The following is a 26,177-nucleotide window of genomic DNA, read 5'->3' as shown; positions in this document are numbered from 1 at the left end:
ATTTATAAAACATACTTTTTTGAGTCAATATGCATTTTTAAATTATAACTCAAAAAAATAGCGTGTAAAGCGCAAAACAAACATGCCCAGAGGATATTTGGTAAGACCAAACTTGGACATTGGTAAGTATAAATTTCTGCTTTTTAAGGTTCTCTTAGCTTTCCGGTTCTTTTTTATTGTTATTACTAAACAAAAATATGCGTGCTAATGAAAGCAATTTGTAAAATGTTAAAAAACTGAATACTCTAATAAGTCTGAATACTGTGCTGTAAAAAATACTGTAATATAACACTGAATACTATATTAATCTATAATAAAATATTTTAAAATCTAATTAATATTATAAACCTTCTATCGTGTTACACTAGTTGTACTACTTTACTAACGAAAAAAACTATTTGGGTTGGGAGTGAATTTCTCTGAAGTTATAGTTCATTAAGGTTTATACTAAGTCATAAAAAGTCAATTTAAATAATTTTTCCACTTTTAGTTTTTGAAAGTCAAGTTAGTGAACATAAATACAAAAATACACATTACATAAATTGTTGGTTTTTTCAGTTACTGGAATAAACTTATGGACAGCTATTATATCCCTTGGATTAGTTTGCACTTTCTACACAAGTATAGTAAGTAGCTGCTAAAAATATTTACATTTATTTCAAATTATATATATCTCGATAAAATGTTCAAAACTATTAAGTTTAATTCGTTAAGTATGGTTTTCCTTGATACTAATAGTATTTTAGTTGATAAAAATATGCAATTCAGGATTTTTAAAATTCAAAAAAGATTAAGCTTAATTTTTTGAAACATTGTTATTTCTTCTTAATCACTTTAGCTGAAGCAAAAATATTTCCACAGAATTAAAAATTTCTTCAATAATCGAAAATAATGATTTTTTTTTGCCTAATGAAAATTATCTGCATTAGAGAATATTTTCAAAACTTCAACGCTAATTGGATAGGACATAGTTAACGGCTAACAAAAATTAAATTACCATCACTTTGAACATCATGAAAAGGAAAAGTGAAGAATACAAACCTCCGATTTAGAATTTTTTTCTCTTGAGTAAACTTCTGGAAGATTCTTTTTTACATATAGATAGATACCTCTGAAGAAATCTATCTGAAAAGATTCATGAATAAAATTTTAACTTACTTTAGATTTTTCAAATTTTAAAGTGCGGTCTTAAAGTGAAATGTTTTTTCCCTACAATGGCTAAGACACTTTTACTAAAAATTAGTCTCTAGGAAAAAGTAATATTATCGAGTACCGGTTCTCAATTTTTTTCGGCTTCGGAACCCTAAAATTAATTAGCCTTTTTTCGGCGGTACCCTAAATTTATGTATAATGTTTAAGGTAATTGAGAACCTTTTGACCTCTAAAAAATAAATGTATTTAAAATATTTAATTAGAGGAATGAAGATTTTTCATCGTTTTATCATTAAAAATCTTAATTTAGGTTTCATACCCGACAATTAAATTAAAAATAAAATCCATATTGTATATGGTTAGCGTCGTTTTTATCCAAAACTACAAAAAACTAAACACTTGTGAAATTTTACTCTTTTAAAACACTTTACTTTTTGAAATCAATTTGCAAATGTATAAAAAAAACATGCTGATAACAAAATAAATGTTGGTTTTGAAACAAAATTTCAAATAATGATAAGTATAAAAACAGTTTTACACATGCAGGATATTATCCATACAAACTCAATCATCTTGTAAATGTATTACTTGTACAAATGTAATCAGAAAAAAGCTAAAATATGATAATTGTTTAGATTTGCTTAAAATTAACAACAAATCAATGTCTGCTTGCTCTTTTTAATATTTTATATATTTAAGAAAACAAATCAAGTACCGTGCTTTTCTACATACTATATACATAATTTGGAGTGAAAAAAATGGAATGATCAATAAGCGATTTTTCTCAAATTTAACAGTTTGAATACCACCTTTATTATGATAACTTGACTATTTTTGTTGAATATGGTAATACAACAAATAGTTATTTAACCATTTTGTCTGAGAAATTTCTAACAGTGCTATTATTATCATTATTATAACAAATGAATTCAATATGATTGTTTTATATGTGCTTGCGTTATGATAAAATATGTTAACATTTTATTGTATTCTGTCAGATGCATTTCTTCTAAAACGGAGTCAATCCATATTTTAAAAAAAAAAATTTTTTGTGTGTTTTTGAATAGGGTGGCATGAAAGCAGTTGTGTGGACGGATTTCTTTCAATCCATAATGATGTATATATCTATCTTAGTCATTCTGATTAAAGGAACTTATGACATAGGAGGGTTTGATGTCGTGTGGGAGCGGGCTCTGAAAGGAGGCAGAATAGAATTTCTTAAGTAAGTCCAATTTTTTTTTAAATTAAGTTTTATTTAAACAACTCAACACGGCTGTTTTTCGAAAGCTCCGTAATAATATGAAAAGATGCTTTTTTACAAATAATATGCTATTTTTATAACTGATGTAAGTTTGCAACTGTTACTCATGACTGTTATATCAAGTTTAACCTAACTAAGGAGAGCACTGGCTATTTTTAAAATGGCCTTTTTAAAATGGCGCAAAACGTCACTATGGAGAAAAACCAATAGTTTTGTGAAAATAAAAAGCGTTTGTGGTCTAGTTTCTTAATATTTAAAAAATTACTCCAATGCTGCATCATCTGGGCTCATAAAAATTTGCAAAATCTGAGAATAAAGTAGTGATTTTGATGATTTTCATATAAAAGGAAAATGGTCACCAAATTGGTGATTTTTAAAAAAGTTTAATTACTTTTAAAATATTTACGTTATTTGTTTGTTCTAAAACCCATATAATTCTTCACTGCAAGATTATATAGTTTAATATCATCACATTGCTTCAAGTGGTAAGGCACTTAAACTATGGCTTTTTTATTTTCATTGACGACAGAGCTTCGAAAAATAGCGTTTTAGGTCTAAACTTACAAAAGATTTGACCATGTTTGTAGCTCTCTTTACTTTACTTGTTCTCTACTTTTTACCAACTCGATTATCCGAGATAACAAAGTTAGTTTTACATATTAGTTTATCATACATATTACATACTATTATAAAATATACTATATCGAATCGTATACACTGTTATATTGGTAAATATGAAAAAAACTTATAATTCTACGTACAGTTTTGAATCAAACACGTATGTCATTGAAATATCATACACATCCTTTGTTAAAAGCTTAGTTGAAACTTTCAGCTTAGCTACTTTAAGTAAACAATTGCCAGATATTTATTGCAAAAAAAAAGCTCACCTTGAAAGCGATAAAAAAAAAACTAACAGAAGCTCTTCTTGCGTGCAGTAGAACAAAAACAAGAACTGAACTCTCAATTCATGATTAGAATTCAATAAGAATCATGCAAACGATGTGATAATGGAATAAAAAAAATGCTAAAAATAATTATGCTCAAAAATATCCAAACGATAATTTTCTGATGCAATACTTTGCACCCATGCTGACAACAGATGAGAAACACAAGGAACAATGTATATTGGATTTAATAGCACACTCAGAAAATTCAGTTCAGCCTTAAACCATTATGTTGTTCAAATCTTAATAAGGTGCTAAATTGGACCATAGCTCATTTTAAATTGTATCATGGTATTGTGCTAGAAAATTAAGATGCATTAACTTACACCATTTTTTGTTTTAGCTTGGAGGTGTGTTTAGGATGCAATAAAATTTGATGATATTATAGATCACCGTGTTGCAAAATTACTAACAACACCTTAACAACCGAATTAGGATACCCACGATACGACATGCCGACTCTACGTCACTTGCAGGCATCCCATTATTTATTTTCAGTAAAAATAGGTACTTCTCCATTTCCCCGGCACAAGCAATCTCGGCTATTTTAACTATTTATTTTTTTTAAAAAAAGCACGCCGCTTGAAAAATTTCAATAAATAAATATATAAAAAGAATTTGAATTTATTTGCATTCAGTAACTCTGCATTGGCGACTTCATCGCCAATGCCGATGAAATGGAAAAGTGCCTAAAATGTTAATTTAAAGAATAAGCCTAGTGTGACGATGGGGGATATAAAAAAAATTCTAGTAAAATCACACTGTATTAAATCAAAAAAATAACACTGTATAAAAGCAAAAATCTATAATACTGGTAAGTAAAATCAAAATATACGGAGCTTAAACCATTTATTTAGTAATTTCTCCGTTCGTATGGCAATGGTTTACCGGAAATTATGGTTTTCAAAATTATTGTTCTCATTACTACAAATTTAATAAAAAATTGAAAACTGAAAAGTAAATTTAACCAATGTCTTAAAGTATCATGTTAAAATCACCAAGTTTTACTGTATTTATCAAATTTTATCACATATAATAACACAATATTTTATTGTTAAGTTTACAAAAACCTTTACCGAAGCGTTTTGGAAAAAATTATCGAGATTTTTGGTGCTCTCATAGAGCTAGAAACACGGTAAATTTTACCATATTCTGATTATTTTGACCATACATTTTTTCTAAGTGTAAAGTCCCTACAGTAAAACATTCTCTATCAAAAATGCTTCAACTTTCTCGCTTAATTTGAAAAAAATATTTAATTTCTGATTTAAAAAATTATCATCAAAAAGGTATAAATTTAACTCAGAAATAATGCTTATCCTAACGTTTAAATTGTAAAAACTCGTATAAAATTACTAAACTAAAGTCAACTTTATTTTTCAAGATTTTACTAGTTTAATTCTAACTCACTATCCTTAACTAGGACTTTATAAATATCATTTGCATCAAGTTGTTGTTTTTCAAACTGCCATTTGCAAATATCTGCAAGCCTGCTTGAAATCAGACAAATTTTTAGGGCAAAAGGAGCACTTCTTGTTTTTCAGTGCGCCATCTATGGCCAAGAATGCAGTTTTACCACACACATACGTCACATTCCACTTTATGCGGACGTCTCCTCCATCCGCAGATCATAATTTTGACCTAAACCATACGCAGATCCGCAAAACCATAATTTTGACCTGACCATCCGCGGATCATAATTCTGACCTGAACCACCATCGATTCAATTCCGTACCCTCAGAGGTATTGATTTGTTACGGGAACTTGGAGAACTTTTTGACCCCGTCTGATTTAACGTGCACGAGTCACCATTTCATGCAAGGGGATTCTGGAGCTATTTGGGAATTTAGTACATAGGGATTCAGCCTACTGGATTCAAACTCCTATTCTCACGAGCACGAGTCCAACGTCCTACCAACCAGGCTATTCCGGTCATTTGTATCAAGTGAAATAAGCAATTTCATCTCTTACACAAAAAAAAATTTTTATATATGTTACATATATCTGTTCTTTCTAGGTTCGATTTAGATCCTACAGTTCGTCATACATTTTGGAGCTTAGTGATCGGTGGATATATTACTTGGATGGGAAACTATGCAGCAAGTCAAGCGATGATTCAGAGATATTTAACCGTCGGCAGTCTAAAGGGTGCGCAAGGGTACGTATAAAATATATACCACTTACAGACTAGCTAGAATGATCAAATATCTATAAGACTCCATGTCTGATGACAATACGAGTTCGATAAGGTAATGGATATCGTTTTCTGACCGCTACACGCAGAATTTAAAATCAAATTGTCGCCAAACGAAATTTTATCGTCTTGATTACATTTCAACTTGTTAGAGCACTTAAATATCTTACATACACCGAAGAGCCGTTACATTATGACCACCCTCCATCTACAACAATGGGCTTGCCCAGGTTTTCATGTGGCACATTAGGACCCATAATCCTCATAGAACAATCCCTGGCGTCTGTAAACTACTTGAACATAGTTACAGACCAGGTTCACCCATTCATGGCAACAGTTTTTCCTGCGGGGGGTGGTGTTTCCCAACAGGATAATGCACCTTGTCATAAGGGTCGAATCGTCGAGGAACATACCAGTGACTTTCAAGTCATGTCTTGGCCCCCAAATTCACCTGACCTTAATCCAATGGAGCATTTGTGGTCCTACTTGGAAAACCAAATTCGTGCTGATACACTACCCTCTCGCAAAGTGAGGGAATTGCAGGACCAGTTGGTGAGCGCTTGGTACCAGATACCCCAGACTACCTATCAGCACCCTGTGGTATCAATGCCACGGCGGGTGCTAACAGTTTTAAGGGCTGAAGGTGGTCCTACATATTATTAGCAGGGTGGTCATAATGTAATGGCTCTTCTGTGTATATCTGATGATAATGCAAGTTTCAATCATTTCTTCACCACTGCCCCCAGTCTGCAACGTAAATCCAAAGTTTGATCAGTTTATGATTTGTTAGAGTGTTCAAAATTAAACTGGAACTCTGTTTTGGCTTAAATACAAGTTTCAATTATTTCCTGACGGTTTAATTTCTCTGTTTAAAATGTATTTTCGCCTCTGAATATAACAATGAACTTTTTCTGTAAAAATTGTCATTATAAATGTTATGTTAATTTTGAAATACATCAATCATCCACCCATATAGAATAACAATAGACAGTGGAGCATTATTCGAGAAGGGTTACAAAAAAGTGTATATTTCATATTTTTAGATGTTTATGGATCAACTTGCCTGCGTTGATATTACTTGTTATGATCACTGGCTTTTCCGGGCTGGTCATTTATGCATTCTATCATGACTGTGATCCTATTGGGACAAATCTTATTCAAGCTCCAGACCAGGTAGATATATTTAATCTGTTATCATTTAACAATGTAATACCATTTCAAGTTGCAAGCAAGTAATGAGAACATACTTGAAGTATTGTAAATTGATATACACCAATCTAATTGCGAATAGTTAGACCTTGGCGAGACCATGGCGAGTTAGACCTTGGCCAAGAGTTAGACTATAATATTTTACTGCTATGAAACTTTGAGCATCAGTTTACATTCCTAATTATACATAAGGAATCGATATTTTAGCTTCATAAGATGTATTTCTCTGTTATATTTATGAAATGAGGATTTCTCTATTATATAATAAGGGTAATACTGGGAACGTTTACAAAAAAGCTTGTCTGTCAAGATAAATTTATTGATCGCATTATAAATAAAATTTATATATTTATTTACATTAATTTACATTTATTTGTAGATTATTTTAGATGCTTCGGTTTTCAAAATGGGCACTAAGATAAACTTGGTGCAAAACATACTCGCATGGTCTATGTCGTACGACTTTTCTCTCTGATTTTCACAATATCTCGTAGAAAAGACAACGTCTTGATCGGAAGAAAAATTATATTTTTTTAATATTGTACTAATTAGCATTTTCTTTCTAATAGTAAATTTCTAATTACCGAATTGTTTAGCTTGTCAATCGAACCTTAAACCTAAAAATTTTCTTCCACTTACTTTGTTACACTTTATAACTGAAAAGTTGTATGGGTTTTATAGGGCAAGAAATTTTTTTTCTTTAATTAAGATTATGAAATTTTCCAATCTTGTATTTTTTATATTATGTTGAAAAATATCAGAGATGGGTCTATTCTCTTATATTTAAGATAAAAAAAAACTAAACTAACAATAATAACTAAATTTTTCCTTTAAGAGTCTTAAAACTTTAACCGTTGAGAACTGATCTTTGAAGACTCGCTAGATTGTTTGAAATTTAAAGGTGTTGAGTCATACAGAGATGTCTAAGTTGACGTGTCTTCATTTACCTGTTCACCAAAAATCTATCAATGATCAATCCTTTAGCAGTAGCAGCCAATAGGAATACTTTTTACTTGTGACGTGAATGAAAATCGCCTAATAGAACACCTAGTTACCATTGGCAACCACAAAATTTCGACAATTGATTGATATATTCCACTCAAGTGTATAGTTCAGTCTCGGGTTCGGACATCTCTATTATGATTCAAATTTGCTGCGATTTTTAAATGATGCTAAGTTGAGCCATCCATATAATCTTACTTCTTAGTTTTGATTGCATGATACTATGGTTCAACTTTAAACATGGGTTTCATTTTACTCGTTATGGTTGAAGAGAATTCGCTCTGTAATATGGTTCAAGTTACCAATAATATGATTCAAAGTTTAACCGATTATTTTGGAATCTAGATATAAGTATCCTTGCGAAGAACACGATTTCTTAAAAACTAATACACCGATATTATTGAATTTTTAAACCCTTCTTTCTTACTGGAATTGAATAGATATTGAATGGAAAATTTTTTGAAAATTGGAAATTCTTAGTTATTTTTTTTCTTTAGAAGACTCTGTTTACAGAAAAATATGTTGTTGCTTTCTTTAAATCTTCACTAAATACACTTGTAGCTGTCCTCAACAACATCTCAGAAAAATAATCCATATCAGATTACTTACCACTTACTAAACTGCTGTTTGTAGAAAATGCAACACCATGAAAGAATCATCAGAATCAAATGAAATTTAATGCAGAAACGACTTGTACTGATACAAATAAATGATGAAATTTTCAAAACAAAAGAAACAAATTAAGCGTCCGAAATCAGTATTTGGTGCAGCCACCACGCGCTGCAATAAGTGCTGCTATACGACGTGGCATGGAGTCAAACAGATGTTGAATATCTGCTTGAGGAAGAGAATTCCATATCGCTTGTATGCGCAACCAAAGTTCGTCTTTGGAAACTGCAGGACGCGGATCACGAGTGAGACGCCGACCAACCATATCCCACACGTGCTCAATAGGCGACATATCCGGCGAATAAGCAGGCCAAGGAAGAAGTTGCATGCGTTGTGCTGAACAGAAGTCTCTAACAGTCCGCGCAACATGTGGGCGTGCATTATCCTGCTGAAAGATAGCTCCAGGGATGCCTTGAAGGAAAGGAACGACTTCGGGCTGTAGCACTTCACGGACGTATCTGTTGCTATTGAGATTACCCTCAATTCGTATCAAATTGGATCGTCCATGATACGAAATCGCACCCCAGACCATAACTCCGGGTGTTCGACCACTATGTCGTTCAATAATACACTCAGGAAGGCAGCGTTGACCGGCATAACGTCTAACACGAACACGGCCATCATGGGTCCACAAATTGAAGCGTGATTCATCTGAAAAGACAACTTGGTGCCAATCAGCTCGCCAGTCTCTGTGCTCAAGAGCCCACTGCCGACGCAGCCGTCGATGATCCGCCGTGAGGGGAATCCTGTATAATGGCACCCTTGCACGCAATCCACGGCGCAGCAGACGACGACGAATTGACGAAGCCGACAATTGTACACCTGTAGCAGTAGACCAATGTGCTGCCAGCTGCCTGGAGGAAGCTGTGCGATCATTCACTGCCATGCGGAGCAGGTGTCGATCATCGCGCTCTGACGTCACCTTCTGTCGTCCAGTGCCTGTTTTTCGAGTTGTTCGGTGCTCGTCGGTCCACTGCTTCTAAACTCGCATCACTGTGGAACTGTTCCGCTGCATACGAGCTGCTATTGCGCGATAGGAAAATCCTCCTTCTCGAAGGCCGATTATCCTCCCTCGTTCAAACTCCGTAAGTTGCTTGAATTTCTTATTCTTCCGTCGTGGAGGCATACTCAGGTCTCACTAAACGTTTGCCACTAACAAATAATCATAGACTATTTTCAACGTCCCGCTACAGCACTTTATTTATACGCTTTCAGCATCAATTCAGAGGGCGCTGCGCGCGCCACGCACGCGCGATGGCTCTGAAACTTTATTAATTTGCATAATATCCTATAATTGACATTTGCTGCGAATTTCATTTGATTCTGATGATTCCTTCATGGTGTTGCATTTTCTACAAACAGCAGTTTATATCCTGAGTAGAAAAAAAACTTAAGTTGTGTTAAGAGGCATAAACTAGTCCTGATGCTTAGGTGATGGTTTTAGATATCGTTAAAGCAAAGGTCCTCAAACGCTATGCCTTCAGGCACCACGGTTTCCACCGACCGTTTTACAACCTGTCAACGACTATGCGACCACAATTAAAATATTTCATTATTAGTTTGCAATAAAATGCTATGTAAAAGTATAATATCGAACTACAAATTCGTTCTAATAAATAAATGGTACCTACTGTCCAACTGGTATTCTAGAATGTGATCCTCTTACATGGAAAAAAAAGTTTAATACCCTTGCAATAAACATATAAATATTTCGTAGTAGATATGTCACATAATACAATAAAGGATAGAAAATATTATTCATATCAATAAATCCAATACATGTATTTTAAATTCGAAATTTTTTCAGCTATTTCCAAGATTTGTCATGGAAACCTTAGGTGCTTTTCCAGGAATACCAGGACTTTTTGTATCCGGTATATTCAGCGGAGCTCTTAGGTAAATATTTCCAATGTTGAAAGATTTAAACGCTTGTTTTATTTAATTTTATAACTATATTCGCTTAAGCCTTTTTCAAGCCTATATTTTTGATATTTTTCTGGTTAGCACAGTGTCATCAGGAGTTAATTCATTAGCCGCAGTAACTCTGGAAGATTTCATTAAACCATTTATCTGTAAAGATATTACTGAAGTATGGGCAACAAGACTCACAAAATCTCTAGGTAAGATCTCACAGATACAGTTAGAGGAATTAATAAGTGTTTCTGTTCCATTAAAAGGAAGTATATTATGTTAAAATACATTTCCTGGTTCCAAAAACACATTGTTTTAATACCAGTATCGAGAAAATATCCTTACTGTGAAGGACGCGATAGTACGTATTTTACAGAAATATAAATGGAAAAAAAACTGTCCGTTAACCGATTGACCTCTTAAATCTGTTACAAAAGAAAATTAAATTCTCAAAATTAAGAAATTATTTAAGCAAGACCATGATTGTTATTTATTTTCGGAATACGGTTTGAGAAAAATATCTAGCATAGAATGTACAATTAATAAATTTAGTGTTTACCAAGAGGACAGAGTTAATAAAAAACAGGGTAAAAACTGTTTCTTCAGCTGCAGTATATAAGCAATCCTAACTATTTTCTATCAACAAGTTTCTTTCGTTAGTTTTGTAGAGCCTGTTCTGCAATTCCGAACGCATGTTTATCAGCTGCGCTCTTGGGTGATTAGAGTCAGTACGTGACTTAACACTTAAGTATCCGATGAAGTATCACAACAACACATCATGCAGGTCATTGAGAAAGTGGATTCCTCAACCAAACCATCTAATGATTTTGATTGAATAAATTGATTATAAACTTCCCTAACTAATAAATACAGAAAACAAAAAAAAAAATTATTTCTTTTTAAAAATAAATTCCAAATGTCAGTTGGATAATTAAAGAATTTACATTTTGTAGTAAAACCCTCTTATTTTCAAAATAATTGAAAAAGCTGAATTTAAACATCAATTGGGATGCATTTCCTTATTTAGATGAGCAAGCACTATTGTTTCCTAAAGCGAATGTTAAATACTGAACAGAAAATAAAAAATGGACCAATAAAAAATAATAAATATTTACTAAAAGTTATATTTCGCATGGAATTATTGTATAAAATAATTTTCTAATTGTGCGCAAAATTTTTTCACCTCGTTAAAAAAATTTTCGAGATATGGTGAAATACGCAAAACGCAAAATTAACATTAAGGGTGTCTAACTTTGGACAGCTCTCCTAACCAAACTATTGGGACCATATTTCTCAGATAGCTGTCACCCCTTAAACTTCGAGGGTCACAAATCTTAATTCGTCGAAAAGGAGGTATGTTTATTCAGAGAAAGTATGTTTTTGTGTCTGATTTATTGTCTGAAAATATCGTCAGCAGTAAATTAAGCCATTAAGTTTGAGACCTTTGGATAAACGAATTTTATAATTGTGCGCAAAAATTTCTCAATTTCCTTTAGAAGTTCTTAAAATATGGCTAAATACGCGAAAAGTGAAATTAACATTACGGGGTCCAAACTTTAGATCGCGCTCTTGATCTTAGGATCCGACTACCTCCTATATTTTGAAGGTCAAAAATCCAAATTAATCGAAAAAAAGATAAGTTTATTCAGACAAAGTTAGCTACTGATTTTATATTTTAAAACATCGTCTACACTAATTAATTAGCATATTTGAAGCAGCATATCCACGCTTCGAACCGTTAAGATTGAGTCCTAAAACGTGAGGATTCGATTATTAGACCCGAAGTTATTTAGGATGGTCAGTTTATTTTTCTGCACACCTTACATTTAAATACACTATTTGACTATTTACATGAAATGCAGATACAAATAATAAAAGACAAATGTATGTAGATTTAATTAAAATTATTATTTGGAATAAACATTTTTAATTGTTTAGCATACTAGCTTTAACTCGAAGCAGGATTGTTATTAGATTTATTTTTCATACTTTTTACATTATTTTGTATTAATTTAGGTCAAAATATGTGAAAAATGGTATGAAATATAACATGAGACACCGGTGTCTTTTCCTGAGTTAAAAATAAAAGCTTCCAAACACGGCTCAAATCCTAACAATTATTTTTCAAATTTGCACTAATTTGCAGTTATTTAGATCGAAGAAAAGCAATTATTCATCATTGAAATTTCATTAATTTACAAAATAAATTATTGATAAATTTTTGATTATGTATGAAAAAAAAAATTTTTTCAAACTACTTTTTTGCAGTTTATATTTCAGTACAAATACAATTCCGATACTGTAACAGATTTCTTAGTAACTATTTTATGATTAAAAATTACCAAAACATATTTTTTCTTGCAATTAAAGCGTCTGAAAAAAAATATGTAAAAGGAACATTAGTGTCCCATCTGTGACACAGGATTAAACTTTTTTGGACCTAAATATTATGTTTTTTGAATTCACTTTTAAAAAATTTATAACAAAGAAAAAAATTAACATATATTTTTCAACTTAAGAAAATTCTAATATCCGATCAAAGATTTTCTGAACATTCAAAGTTATTGCAACTACAGCTTTCCCTTCACCTAGTGTCTCAATTTTATTTTAAAAAGAATAAATAAATACATTAGTAATGTTATTAGTATGTGAAAAAATGCGATGCAATTTCTAAAATATAAAATTGTTAGTCGCACTTATCAGATAGCATTCCGCTGTATGCATGCATATTTATAGTATTAATAAGAACTACTGTATTACTAATTCTAAGCTTTTTATTCCAGCTTTGACTTATGGATTGCTATCATTAGCTTTGGTTTTTGTAGCAATGCATTTGGGTGGAGTTTTGCAAGTAAGTAAATAATTCTAAGTAAAGCTTATTTGAGTAAGACAAGTATCTAAATGTTTACGAAATTTTATTATTTACATAATGACTTAAACTGAAAGCATTTTGAAACGTACCGGTGCATGAATTTTTTTAAAAATACAGTATGCAATACGAATCTAACGGCTTGAGCTAACCATTCTGTTAATGATCATTTCTAGTCATATATAAATTAAGGATTAAGGTCACATTAAGACAAGTTAACCGAGAGAGGTTGTCTTAGATTTCATTTCCGTAAGACACAAATATAGGTAAGCTTCACTTAACAGTTTTTCACAACTAGGAGTTTGTCTTGATATCCCCCCTCAAAATACTTTTACTCTTATCTGACAATAGTTGTTTTATGAGACAATATTTAATTGGAATTTAATGTTTAAACACCCATATAGTGCAAATGTGGGTAAGTTTTATTGAAATTTCTTTACGAACATATTTCGTGATGATATTTAACATTCAAAACACTTATACCTTTGTAAAAAACTGTTTGATACAATGATTAGTTGAATTTTAGAGTTTTAAAACAGACTTTTATTCTTTTAATATAAAATATGCTCTACGAGTCTGTTACCAGTATTTAACTATTACGAAGAACAACAAATTATTATTTTATTCCCCTTATTTTAGGCAGCTTTCACAATACATGGAGTTGTAGGAGGTCCGATGTTGGGAATTTTCACTTTAGGAATGTTTTTTCCATGCGCTAATGCTGTGGTAAGTTCTTGGAATTCATGATTTATATTTTATAATGCATTACAAATTATATTTTGACTTAAATAATGCCAATATTCATGTAAGCAATGTATTTTAAATTATTATCAATCATTATGATATTATGAATGATGATTGAATTATCAAATTAACCTTGATTCATTTAACCAAATGCAAATTATGACATTATAAATTGTGGTTTCACCAGGGTGCTGCTGTGGGTCTTCTGAGTGGTTTCGTGGTTTCTATGTGGTTTGGTATGGGAGCATTTGCAAGCCAGCCGTACACACCTGAAGCACCCAGATCCTATGAGAGCTGTTCTTACTACAACATTACCAGCATTGATGTGCAAAATATAACACTTGGCTACAAGTAATTTTTTACTGCAAAAAATCTTTATTTTGGATTTTTTTTTTCTTCTTTTTAATCGAAAAAGAAGCCCTTTCTACTCAACCTGCAACCTATGCAAACATCTATATTTTTTTCGATAGCTATATTTTTTCTGAATTTCATTATTTTAGTTAAACAACGACAAAGTTCATGAATGGTTTTTCTGCATTGCATGTGAATATTAAAACAAAAAACTACTAGAAACTTTTTTGTAATTGGAAAATATTTCGCAACATCTAATAGAATTTTTTCAAATAAAGAACACATTAACAATTACGAAAATTGGTCTGATAACGGTTGATTATTATTTTTATCTGAATGAAATTTGCGAAATAAAGGGCATTCCAAATTCATGCAAGGTTTGAATTTCAAGCTGTTTGTGTAATAAAATGTTACAAACGAAAAAGTAAAGCAACTGAAAATTAAACATTTAAAAAGTAGTGCTGCGCATGAAAACAAAACAAAAAATTTCATTGTTGAATAATAATTTGAGCTGAGTCAAATCTTGTTACTATAAGTAGAGTGCTGTAAGAAAAAACAACGTGGCCCACGGGAAATTTTTTCCACTATTTTACTAGTTAATAGCTATAATGTTAATTCTTCTTATTCCATCATACCACCCGTTCTTTTTCTCAACATGTCTTCGTAATTTCATGAATTTTTAAGTTTTGTAGTGTAATAATAATTATTAAAATGCAGCGTTAAGTTGAACAATTAAAACAGCAGCTTTGTCACCTACGATTACTTAGTATATAGAGAAAAGTCTATGCCAACAAGCTACTAACAACCACGCTTTGAAAAAGGAAACTTGGTGCTATCTCAACGAAATTTAGAAATTTTTAAACAAACTGTCGTTTGACCGTTGAGTTCATTTTATTTAATTTAATTTAATTATTGATTAAATTTTGAAAAAAAGCATACGAAATATTCACAGTATGCCAGCAGAACTGTGGAGGTCATTGGCCCAATATTCAATTCCTTCATAAATCAATAAAGAATCCACGATTTTTGTGTAAATTTTGCGACATCATATACGTATACACTGCTGAAATGTAGTTTTGCCACGAGAAAAACTGTGCTCAACATTTGTACAGAAAAGAAAGAAAAGTTAGATAGATACCTTGTATGTAGTAATAAATGAATTGCTAAGCAATTAGTTCAAAACGACTCCAAGCCGTAAAACCCATACACAATCAAATTGAAAACTCGTCGCAACGGCGGCAACCGCCGCTACAGCACAAGAGACCTATAGTGATCCGTGGATTCATTTCGGCACAAGGCTCCAAAGCACGCACGAATTTAAACACTTCAACTGAAACAATGCGCAAAGGAGACTCGCGAATATAAATAAATTGGTAGAATGATATTGATGAACGGTTCGATTAAATTATTATTCGTATATTCATTAGTTATCGTAACTTATACTTCTAGATATATTTGTATATTTTTAATTGAAGTCCTCAATATTTCCATGAGTTGGCACAAGTGCATGCTGTTGGCAATTATGCTGATAATTATTTACCTTTCTCATTCTCGTTAAAATCGCTTCTCGGAAAACAAAATTAAGATTTTAAAAATAGTTCAATAAAATTTGCATTTTTTTTTAATAGTGGGCAACAAATTTTTTGTTGCATTTATACAAATACTTGATCTTGCCTAATTTGGGTGCGGTATTTCAAATTTATTAGTTTTCTCCTAAAGCTATAGATTTTCTTAAATGACATTTTCAGTTAATTTTTTGTCGAAATGCCGAAGTTTAAAAACGTTACATATAAAACTGAGGGTCACGTAAGTGTTGCGACCAACTTCTAGGAGAACTAGGATACATAATCGGGATTAAAATTGAATAGAAATTCCTGCCCGGAAATCCTGTTGTAAGCGGCTAAGGGCGCTTTCCATATATATATCCTGTTCAGAAGCACACGAAGAAAGAGTTCTTACTAGGTAAACGCCCCCCAAACGGAGGTTGATGATATTTCCGGGATGGGTTCCTATGCTATTTTAATCCTAATGATGTGCCCTAACTTCCCTAGAAAATTTTTGCAATATTTATACAACCCCCTGTCAGGGTGCGTAGTCAAATTATCCAACAAAAGATAAGCACCTTTTAAGCACTTTTCAAGCACCCAAAAAATATTTTTAAGCACTTTAAAAAATAAAATACCATAATTAGGCTGGGTTGGAAGGTTTTTGACAATTGGCGGTTTCATTTTGTTTTAACCGTCAGGTCAAGAAGAAGAAAAAAAACCTTTTGGCACTTTTACAATTGTCCAAAATCATGAAATTTTGAATCATGTAAAATGAATGGCGTTTTCATACGCAACGGACTGACAATACGCCGAAATAGATTGGGGTTGCATAATTCAAAGCAAAAATCAACATAGTAAAGGAAAAATCTCATTACTGAAAACGGGAAAATAAAGCACTTTGTAAAAACACCCAATGAAAAAAGCACCTTTAAGGGCTTTTAAAAAACAAAAATCAAAAATAAGCACCTTTAAGCACTTTTTAAAAACTCTACGCGTCCCGCAGTGGACTGATCGTTAAGACACGGCTCCCAGCAGATCACCGAAGTCAAGCATCACTGGCTACGGTCAGTGTGCGGGTGGGTGACCACTTGGATCATTCTGCGTAGGGACCGAGGGTGTGCGGTATTGGTCCTCGTTAAACTGTGCTACCGTAAAGTGCTCGACTTCGCGCGCAGGTCGTCGGGCTACCGAAGCGGGGGTGCCATCCCTTCCGCAGAGGATCAAAATTGTGATGGCATGTCTTCGGATCATCCTCCGGGATGTTTCCCAGACCGTCGCCAATAGCCCATTGTGCAGCTCTAGTGCGACGTAAAGTAACAACAACAACAAAAACTCTACTCACCCTGCCTGCTATATGTAACGTTTTTAAATTTGTATATTCCGACATTAAATGGACTAAAAATAGCATTTAAAAAAAAAAGTACCTTGAGAGAAAAAGCGGTAGCATATTTGAAATCAGTGATATGAAAGTCAGTCAAAAAATCTTATGCAACAACAAAAAAATTGTTCCCCAGAGTTATTAATAACTTATATTAACACTATATGTTTCTTTTTAGCGATGACATTTTTCCACCCTATAAACTCTCCTACCTCTGGCTTAGTTCAGTAGGTTTCGTAGTAGTTTTGATAGTTGGATTACTAGTTAGCTTCATAACAGGTAAGTTATTTTAGTAACTACATCCGTATAGATTGTTTCATATAAAAATATTGATTATATCTGTTTTTTCTAGGAGCCACAAAAGGAGAAAATATTGACCCGAGATTGCTCTCACCAGCTGTAATTTGGTTAAGCAAATATATTCCTGGGGATAAATTGAAGAAAATAATTACAATAAAGAGAGAGAGGAGAGTGAGTATAACTGATTAACGAGTATATAATTATTTATGAGTTAGTGAGTATAAGTTTCATGAGTTAATAAATACAATTATTGTGCTTGTTCCAAAACAAATCATAACATTAATGTTCGATTGCTGCATTCTTTGTTTTTTAAAGTAGTCTGGCAACAATTTTTTTAAATTTAAGGATTTGTTTTATTATTTGAAAATAAATGTCATAAACTCTCTTTAAAATGTTTTAAAAAAACTACGCAAGAATTTGAAGACGAAATAAGCTTTGTTTCGAATTTTCCTCTCAGTGAATTTAATGTGATGCTGAAGTTTTGAGAGCTTTTCATTACTAATATTTCTTCTCAGCTCTGGTGCAGTATCTTCCTTGACAGAACCATAGAGTTCAACTCTATGGATAGAACCCTTGCGGTGACGAATCTTGATGTCATATTCCTGGAGTCGTTGCATCCAACTAGCAACTTGACTTTCCGAATTCTTAAAATTTAAAAGCCAGGTTAAAGAGTGTAGAATAATCATTTCGCTACTTTTTACTAGTACGTGCTCCATTCTAAAAATCAGGCCCATGTTATATTCTGCCTAAACCAGACTTTTAATAGTTTAGTCTGTCTAAACCAGGGATGCGCAAACTACGGCCCGCGGGCCAACTGTGGCCCGCCGGAAGGTTTTATCCGGCCCACGGACAGAATTTTAACCTGCCAATCCATGGCGAATATAAACAATATTCATCCATTTACTACTTACTACGTCTACTTTGTTTAAAGCTATTTTTGTTCTTTCTTTTTTTTTAACAAAGTACTGATGACCTTTTCCCTTTTTCTATTTTTGTTCTACAAAACATAAATTGATGGAAATAGTTAGCACAGACAGCCTCAATTGGCAAAATGTTGAAAGCAGAAGTTCTTTTTAGAATAACCGTAGATTAGCTCCAACTAGTGTTTGTCTTTCCCGAGGAGCAGACATATGGAATCTAATATAGGTGAACTGTACTTCACAAGAGGCAGACTAAGCATTTTTAAGTTCCAACGAGCGGATTTTTGAGTTCTATAATTATTTACTGCGTATGGAAAGAATGCACACATACAACGTCATTGTAAATAATGGTGAAATTACTAAATGTATAAAATGGCTGCTGCTTTTTCGAGTAATTTGCAAAATTTTTTAACCCCAAAATGGCAACTAAAAAACGCAAAGTTGATGTAGAGTGCCATGCGTGCAATGATGAATTGACTTTATTTTATTTCAGAAGTTGGAATTTTTATTTTCGAAGTTTTTACTAGGCCCACCAAACTTTTTTTTTCTAGATTTTTGGCCCACGACTAAAAAAGCTTGCCCATCCCTGGTCTAAACCATAAAGAGACGTAAAAAATACCAATTATTATCACTTTATCATATCTCATAATTTTTAATAAAATCAATATTGTTAAACATTAGTTTTTCTATGAAACCAGCACCGATTAGCACTAAGATTATCTATTAATATACATAAAATTAGATAAAGCGTAGAACGGTTATAAAATTAACAGGCCAAACAAAACTAACACGAAAAAGAGCATCATTTAAAATGACCGAGCCAGTCACAGAGACTGTAAAACGGAAAAAGCTGGAAGTCGACGGAGAGTAAAATATTCTTGTCACCACTAGATAGCGTTCGATAAAATAGGTGCAGCAATTTCATTTCGTTAAATTAATTCTTATTAATTTCATTTTTTTTTAACTTTTAGGGAACTTCTCTTGCAACTTTAAGGACAACCAGTGTAATTAGTGACAATGACTTTTATCCATCAAAGAAGGCATCCATCTCATACATATCTGATTCAAAAATATCCTAACGTGGTTATACTTATTTAAGAAAAATATTCTTATCCCCTCCTCACTTCATTTCATTTCAAAAAGTTTAGGTAAAAACTGAGAAACGTAACAAATTATGTGTTCTGTTATGAACATATGAAAATAGGAAATAAAATCTATTATTTTTAAAGCTCTGCGTAATTTTTTTTTTTCCCAATTTAACACCAATACAAATTTTAAAAATTTCTGTACATTTATAAGATAGCATGAATTTTATTTTTTGTTAATAAAAATAAAAGAAAAACAACTTTTTCTAAAGTTCTCCATTATCATTCTAAACACTGCTGACGTCTTAGAGCTGAAGGACGTCAGGAAATAGATGAAAAATCAATCAATGAATTCCTTTTTTTAAAATGCATCAAGTAAAGTTCAAAAAAGATTAAAAAATGTATTTTGATCATTGAAAAGTAAAGTTCGTTATCATATAGGGCAGTTGACCTAGAGAACTTCAACACTAAGTTTTAAATACAAAAAAAGAAAGAAAGAAAGAACCTTACTTCGCAGCAACAACAAGGTGCAATGAGAGGACAAAATTAACAAACACTTGGGCAAATATTTCCAAAAGAATGACCTCTGTGTTGCAGAAAACATCTTTATAAATTTTTCCAGTTTAAAGCGCCATCTGTAGATAAAATTTTATTATTTTGAAAATTTTATTAAAAAAAAATTTAAAAAATCCATAGTTTGCCAAGCGAAATGTAGCAAGCTTGTACATTTATTTTTTGCAACATTCAAAACAATCAATATATCTCATGTAAATGTTTTCTACATTATTTGATCAAGAAAGGGACCTTTTGATTAAAGAAATTACAAGATTAAAAGCATTTCAAAATATTGAAACAGAGGAAAATGTTGATAAAGTAAAGAGATTCAAAGAGAAAGTGAAAGACTGCACAAACCATTTCATTTATCTTTATTTACTTATAACATGTAACTATATTGCTTTTGAGCCTCCATAGTTATAAGCTGCAACACTAAGCTTCTCACAATAAGTATTATTAAACCAACAAACTGTAAATATTCATATTAGTCAAATAAACACACACATATGTATAATAGCACTTGATTAGCATTGATTAAAATTTACACATACAATATGAAAATAATGATTAACTGATTAGTTATTCAACATTCCATTATCTCTTAAAATTTAAAAAAAAATTCAATTTACAAAGAAAAAAAGCATAATTATCAAAGACATGTTTTTCTTCAATACCATGTTTTTTTTATGAATAATAAAAAACTAAAGATAAGAAATAAAAGTTAAAATATACTAACTCAGCGATACTGTAATGATTTATCGTGACACACACAGTTGAAAGACTATTACATCTTATAAATAAATCCACAAATGCATCAGACTTACATGAGCGATATTAAGTAATAAAATTTTAATTAAATAGTATAAAAAAAAATTTGGAAAGCAGTAGATGCATAGGTAAGAAAATATAAGTTACAATTACAATGATAATAATTATTTTTCTTACAATAAAATTATCTTTTAAATTGATTTTTAAATGAAAAAATATCTTATAAAAATACAGAAAGACTCTTTTTCTCATACAGAAAGAATATAAAGAATATTCAAAACATTCCACTATACAATATTACATTCCGTTATAATATTTTAAGCATTAAAAAAAATTTTTTTTGTAAAAAGAGATATTACAAAATTTATCTCAATTCAAATTATTTAAAAAAATTTCCACAATTTTCAGTGGACTTAATGTAATTTAAAACAGGAATTGTAATATTTAAATTAATGGATAATAATTTATTGTTCGTAAGTAAAATTTTCTCAAAGATTACATAAAAATACTTCTGATTCTAATGAATAATTATTATTATTTTAATTTCTAGCTTAGTTCAATTTATTTTTTTACAAAGCTTATACCAGAATTCCAAACCTTAAATCAAGTCAATTTCGAACAACTCATCGAACAACTCTTTCTGTATGGTGAAAAGAGACATCCTAAAAAAAAGTTTTGACATAAAAATTATTAATAATTCATAGACAAACAAAACTGAAATGTTTTATTATAAACTTGCACTATATAGAAAAAAATCAAAACATTTATTTAGAAGATACTTTTTATTAACAAAACAGGGAAGTCTCGGGAATAGGAATCCATGGCTGCAAGGACTATGAAGCAAGTATGAAAATTTCTTATTTATCTTTAAAAGTTACTCCATAATGGAAAAATAATTTATTATAACAATCTGTTTAGTTGGAAAATCTATAAAATTCTACAAAATTTTCTGATGAAAAATTTCCTAGTATAGAGAATATCACACACAAATTTCTAAATAATACTGAAAGAGGTAAACAAAAAGGTTTGCTAACCAATCCTAATACAGGTAGTTCATATTAAAAATCCTCAACTGCTAAATCGCTTGAGGAATTATAGATAACATTCAATTTTCAGCACCTTCTATAAAACATTTATTTTTACTTTACATAATTTTGTTATAATTAAAAAGATAAATTTACTTCATGATTGATATGTAAATAAAATTAAGAAGGCACAAAATTTGACCTTATACAATTTTATTGGAAAATTCGATGTAATAGTTTCATGACACAGAAAACTAACTGAATTGAATGTCTGACATGTTAACCTTGCATAGATATGAACCTATTTTTGTCATACTTTTCTGTAGTTCTTCATGTAATTATAGTATATATTTGAAAATAAACCTTTGAAAATTCATAAATTTTACAGGTTGTCGCAAAATTTAAGCAAAAAGTAATTTTGATAGAAAAATTTATTATTATGATTTTTCTTACTGATACACAGAGTAAGATTAAGCGAAAATCTACGAATCCTACGTGTCTGTGCACCACAGCACTTAAAAAACGTAGCTAGCACACAATATTTTAGTAAAATTTAAAGCAAGAGCACAAAACTGTTATGCTACTTTTTATTCTGTAAAATCGCTCTAAAAAATTTTGTATTTTTCAAACCCTCAGGTGTTTGGAAATAAAGTAAATTGCCTGCCAGGTTTTGCTGACACAGACATACTCTTTTGCCAAAATTTTTAATTATTACTTTGCATGAATATGGTAAAATTACGTTGATATAGCAATCACTTTTCTCCTTCACAGCATAGCTGTTTATTGGCAAAAGTTTTATACTTAAAAAACTTTTGCCATGGATACTTAAAAAACTTTTGCCTTTAAAAAATCTAAGAAAAAAAAATCCTATAGCATTATACTGTATGATCTAAGCTAACGATTTCGATCACCAAAATGAGAAATTACTCAAGCAATAAATGACTCATCATTCAACAATATTGACTCAGCAATATATAACTATGTTGACCCAACATTGTTTAACAAAGTTGAGCCAGTTCTGTTGCAACATATTTTTCTGGAGAAAGGAACAAAATTTTATCGCATATATGATACAAACTTTTTGAACATCCTGTAAAAGGTTTCTGAAATTCAATAAACGGAAATAAAATCCGATGTATTCTTGAATATCCATAACAGGAATGGCCAACAAATTTTTTTGATAGACAAATAGGCCAAAACATAAGAAAAATTCTGTACAAGGCACAGATATATAGTTCTACTAATTAATATTTTAAACAAAACAGGCAATGGAAAATTTAAAAATTCATCTAGGGTCAGCCAATTGGATATAAAATAAATAAATAAATAAAGTCAGTAAAAACTAAATTTTAAATTTTGGTTTGGTTTTTTGTACAGCTTATTTACAAGACTTATTCATGGCCACTCCTGGTCTATTTTATATTTTTCTAAATTCTATTCAAAGTTTAGTAAATGTTTAAGTTTCTAGCAAGTTTCAATAAAAAAAATTCAGTATCGTAAAAACATTATTAGGATAGTTAAAATTTGAATTATCACATGGAATATGGATAATTTACAAAATTTCATGTTTAAATAAGAATAACATTCAAAAAAAATAATAATTTTTTTGAAAATAAAATAGAAAAAACATCACATTTTTAAAGTTTAGACAAAACACATAAATTTGTGAGAAAAAAATATGTAATGAAAAAATCTTTGGCACAATTTATAAAATTTTTTTAAACAAAAATGGGAAAAAATTAACATGAAATTAATTAATAATTAAAAAACTATTAAAAAATTTAAAGTTTTTAGTTATACGAACATTTTTTTAACACCTGTAATTATAATTTATTTAAAATTTTCCTTAATTCAATTTTTCTATTTTTATAAAATTACTTTATTAAAACTTCATATAATAAATAAATATATTTAAATAATTGAGGCATAATGAAACTCAATAAGGTTGAAAAAGATATAGAGTGACATATAAAATCGTTTTATACCAATGAAAATATAAATGCACAGACTTTAATTATTATAGCTTAAAAATGCAATGAATACATTCTTCAAGTTATTGGCGTTAATAATATAAATGGGAAAATTTTATAAATTAGTGTGAAAAAAGGTAAAGGTTGTTCTGAAATAATTGCACAATCTATGAACTATGTAAATTGAAGACAATACAATACATGTAATTATAATGCGTGTAGCCGTCTTGATGATAGATAGTCATAAGATAATAAAAAAAATATCAACATTAAACATGATTAAAAATAAATACAGTAATTTTGAGATAAGAATAAACCAATTTAGAATATTTTACTTTTTAACATAGATATTTCCCTACAGAAACTATTGCTAAAATTATAGTAACACTAGTGTAACAATATACAAAATTCTACAAGATTTCTAGAACAGAATCATAATTTTTCTTGCTTCCTGTTATCTTGTTGTAACTGAAGTTATTTTTTAACTAACTTGTTTAATTAGTATTTTTAATTATTTTATTAGATAAAACTAATTTTTCTTGAGTCTACTTATTCAAACTTCTTATAAAATCTTTGAAGAATAAAGTTTTCCTTAACAACAAACAAAAAGGTTGAATCTATCCTAGTGAAGAAAAACAGTAGAAACTTACTTCAGTTAATTTTTTAACTCTCAAAGACTTCTGATTTTCAGCAAAATTAAGCCTAATTTTTCCTGCTTCACTCCTTTACTTTTCTCATTGACCAAGATTTTTTTAAAAAAAAAATAGTTTTTTTTTCTGTAACAGGAAAACCAACAAATGAAAATTTAATAGAAACCAGATATCGCATTCAGATGTTAAATTTATGCAACAATGGATGAGAAAAAAGAAAAAGGTATAGAAAAAAATTTTATGTAGTATTCAATGCAACTTCTTGGTTGGGAACTCCTATTTGGAAAATGTAGAGAACCACAACCCTGAAAAATAGCAGTTCTAATTCTAATTATAGTTTAGAAAACTGATGTTATTTGAAATAGTGAAGCATTTTTATTTATTATACTTTCTCTTTATGATACCCAATTATTAATAAAAATTGGGAATTAATTAACAAAAAAAAAATAACTAAATGAAATAGAATATAATCAGAAATAAAACCTAAAAAAAATAAACCTATTTATTACATAGGTAATCCAGATCTAAATTTTAAAAAATTATTTTTAGTTACAATATAGTTCATTTAATTATTTTTAAAACTAATGAAGCATATTCAAAATATATATTTACAACATATTTTAGGAAAAAATTGATGCTGTAAAAATAAATTAAAGTATTTAAACATTACAAACAGAAATAATTGTTTAAACATACATTGAAAAACAATGAAATAGTTTGCAGACTCTTAATGAATTAGGTACATTTCAAATGACAAATGACACATTAGTTTACACTGTAGGAATTTTTTGCATATATTCAATAAATATTGTTTCAGTTTTGTATAATAATGTGATCACAGAATATCAGTATATTATTTATACCTTAACAATGTAAAGAGCAGTGTTTCTCAACAACTGAAAGGCAAAGAAAGAAAATTCTCAATAAACTATACACCGGGAGTCATCATGCCAAAATAAACAACATTCTTAAAGTGTTGTGCGTACAAAATATATTAATATAGTAAAACAAGCTTTCTGAACAGGAAAAAAAACTGCATTGTAACAAAAACGCTTCAAAAAATTCTTTCTGTAGCAGAAGCAAGATAATAAAAAAAATACTTTCACAAATTCAACATAATAGAAAAAATATTTTTTAATTACATTGTAAGTAATGTGTTATTTAAATACATTCTGTAAATCAAAAGTATTTTTTAAGAATTATTTAACAGCTTTAAATTAATATATGAAGCAAATTATAGATATATTAACAACATTAAGATATTATAAATGTTAAAAAACATAATAGTATATAAAATTGTTATTATTATTATAAAAAAGGAAGAGATTATCATACAATAAACAAAAAAGCAAAGTTGGAAATGAATGTATAGTTTAAATGCAAAAGAGTCAGAATCAACTACACAGCACCTAATTTATATAATTTACATTTTATATAATCTAGTTCAAACATTGTTTTAAACCATATCTGTAGCAAAAAAGGGGAAGAGAAAATATTAGATTACCTTGAGCAGTTACCTTGCTGTCCTATTAAGAATTTTAAAAAAGTCATTGTTATTAAAATTAAATTAAATTGTTAAAAAAATTTAAATTGTTAAAAAAAAAGTATTTGAAAAGTGTTGAGTTAAAAAAAATGTGGTAAATTATGATAAAATATACTTTAAATTTTAA

At 30.2% G+C, this 26,177-nt stretch overlaps 1 protein-coding gene across 3 annotated transcripts in view; it reads left to right on the top strand.

Annotated features, from left to right (window-relative positions):
* Positions 1-19,682, top strand: part of LOC107444065 (sodium-coupled monocarboxylate transporter 2) — an 81,970-nt gene extending 62,288 nt beyond the window's left edge. For all 3 annotated transcript variants that reach the window (XM_071178821.2, XM_016058136.5, XM_087165669.1), the window contains exons 5-16: positions 559-626; positions 2,220-2,374; positions 5,378-5,518; positions 6,598-6,727; positions 10,242-10,330; positions 10,439-10,554; positions 13,129-13,196; positions 13,854-13,940; positions 14,146-14,309; positions 17,413-17,513; positions 17,587-17,705; positions 19,426-19,682. In XM_071178821.2, coding sequence (XP_071034922.1) covers positions 559-626; positions 2,220-2,374; positions 5,378-5,518; positions 6,598-6,727; positions 10,242-10,330; positions 10,439-10,554; positions 13,129-13,196; positions 13,854-13,940; positions 14,146-14,309; positions 17,413-17,513; positions 17,587-17,705; positions 19,426-19,533 — 1,346 coding nt within the window. In that variant the 3' untranslated portion in view covers positions 19,534-19,682. The remainder of the gene's footprint in view (positions 1-558; positions 627-2,219; positions 2,375-5,377; positions 5,519-6,597; positions 6,728-10,241; positions 10,331-10,438; positions 10,555-13,128; positions 13,197-13,853; positions 13,941-14,145; positions 14,310-17,412; positions 17,514-17,586; positions 17,706-19,425) is intronic.
* The last annotated feature ends 6,495 nt before the right edge of the window (positions 19,683-26,177 follow it).

Source organism: Parasteatoda tepidariorum, chromosome 6 (assembly GCF_982258835.1).
Source record: "Parasteatoda tepidariorum strain Cologne lab strain chromosome 6, Ptep-v5.0, whole genome shotgun sequence".
In the NCBI taxonomy this organism is placed as follows: Eukaryota; Metazoa; Arthropoda; class Arachnida; order Araneae; family Theridiidae; genus Parasteatoda; species Parasteatoda tepidariorum.
This window is presented reverse-complemented; position numbering and strand designations above follow the sequence as displayed.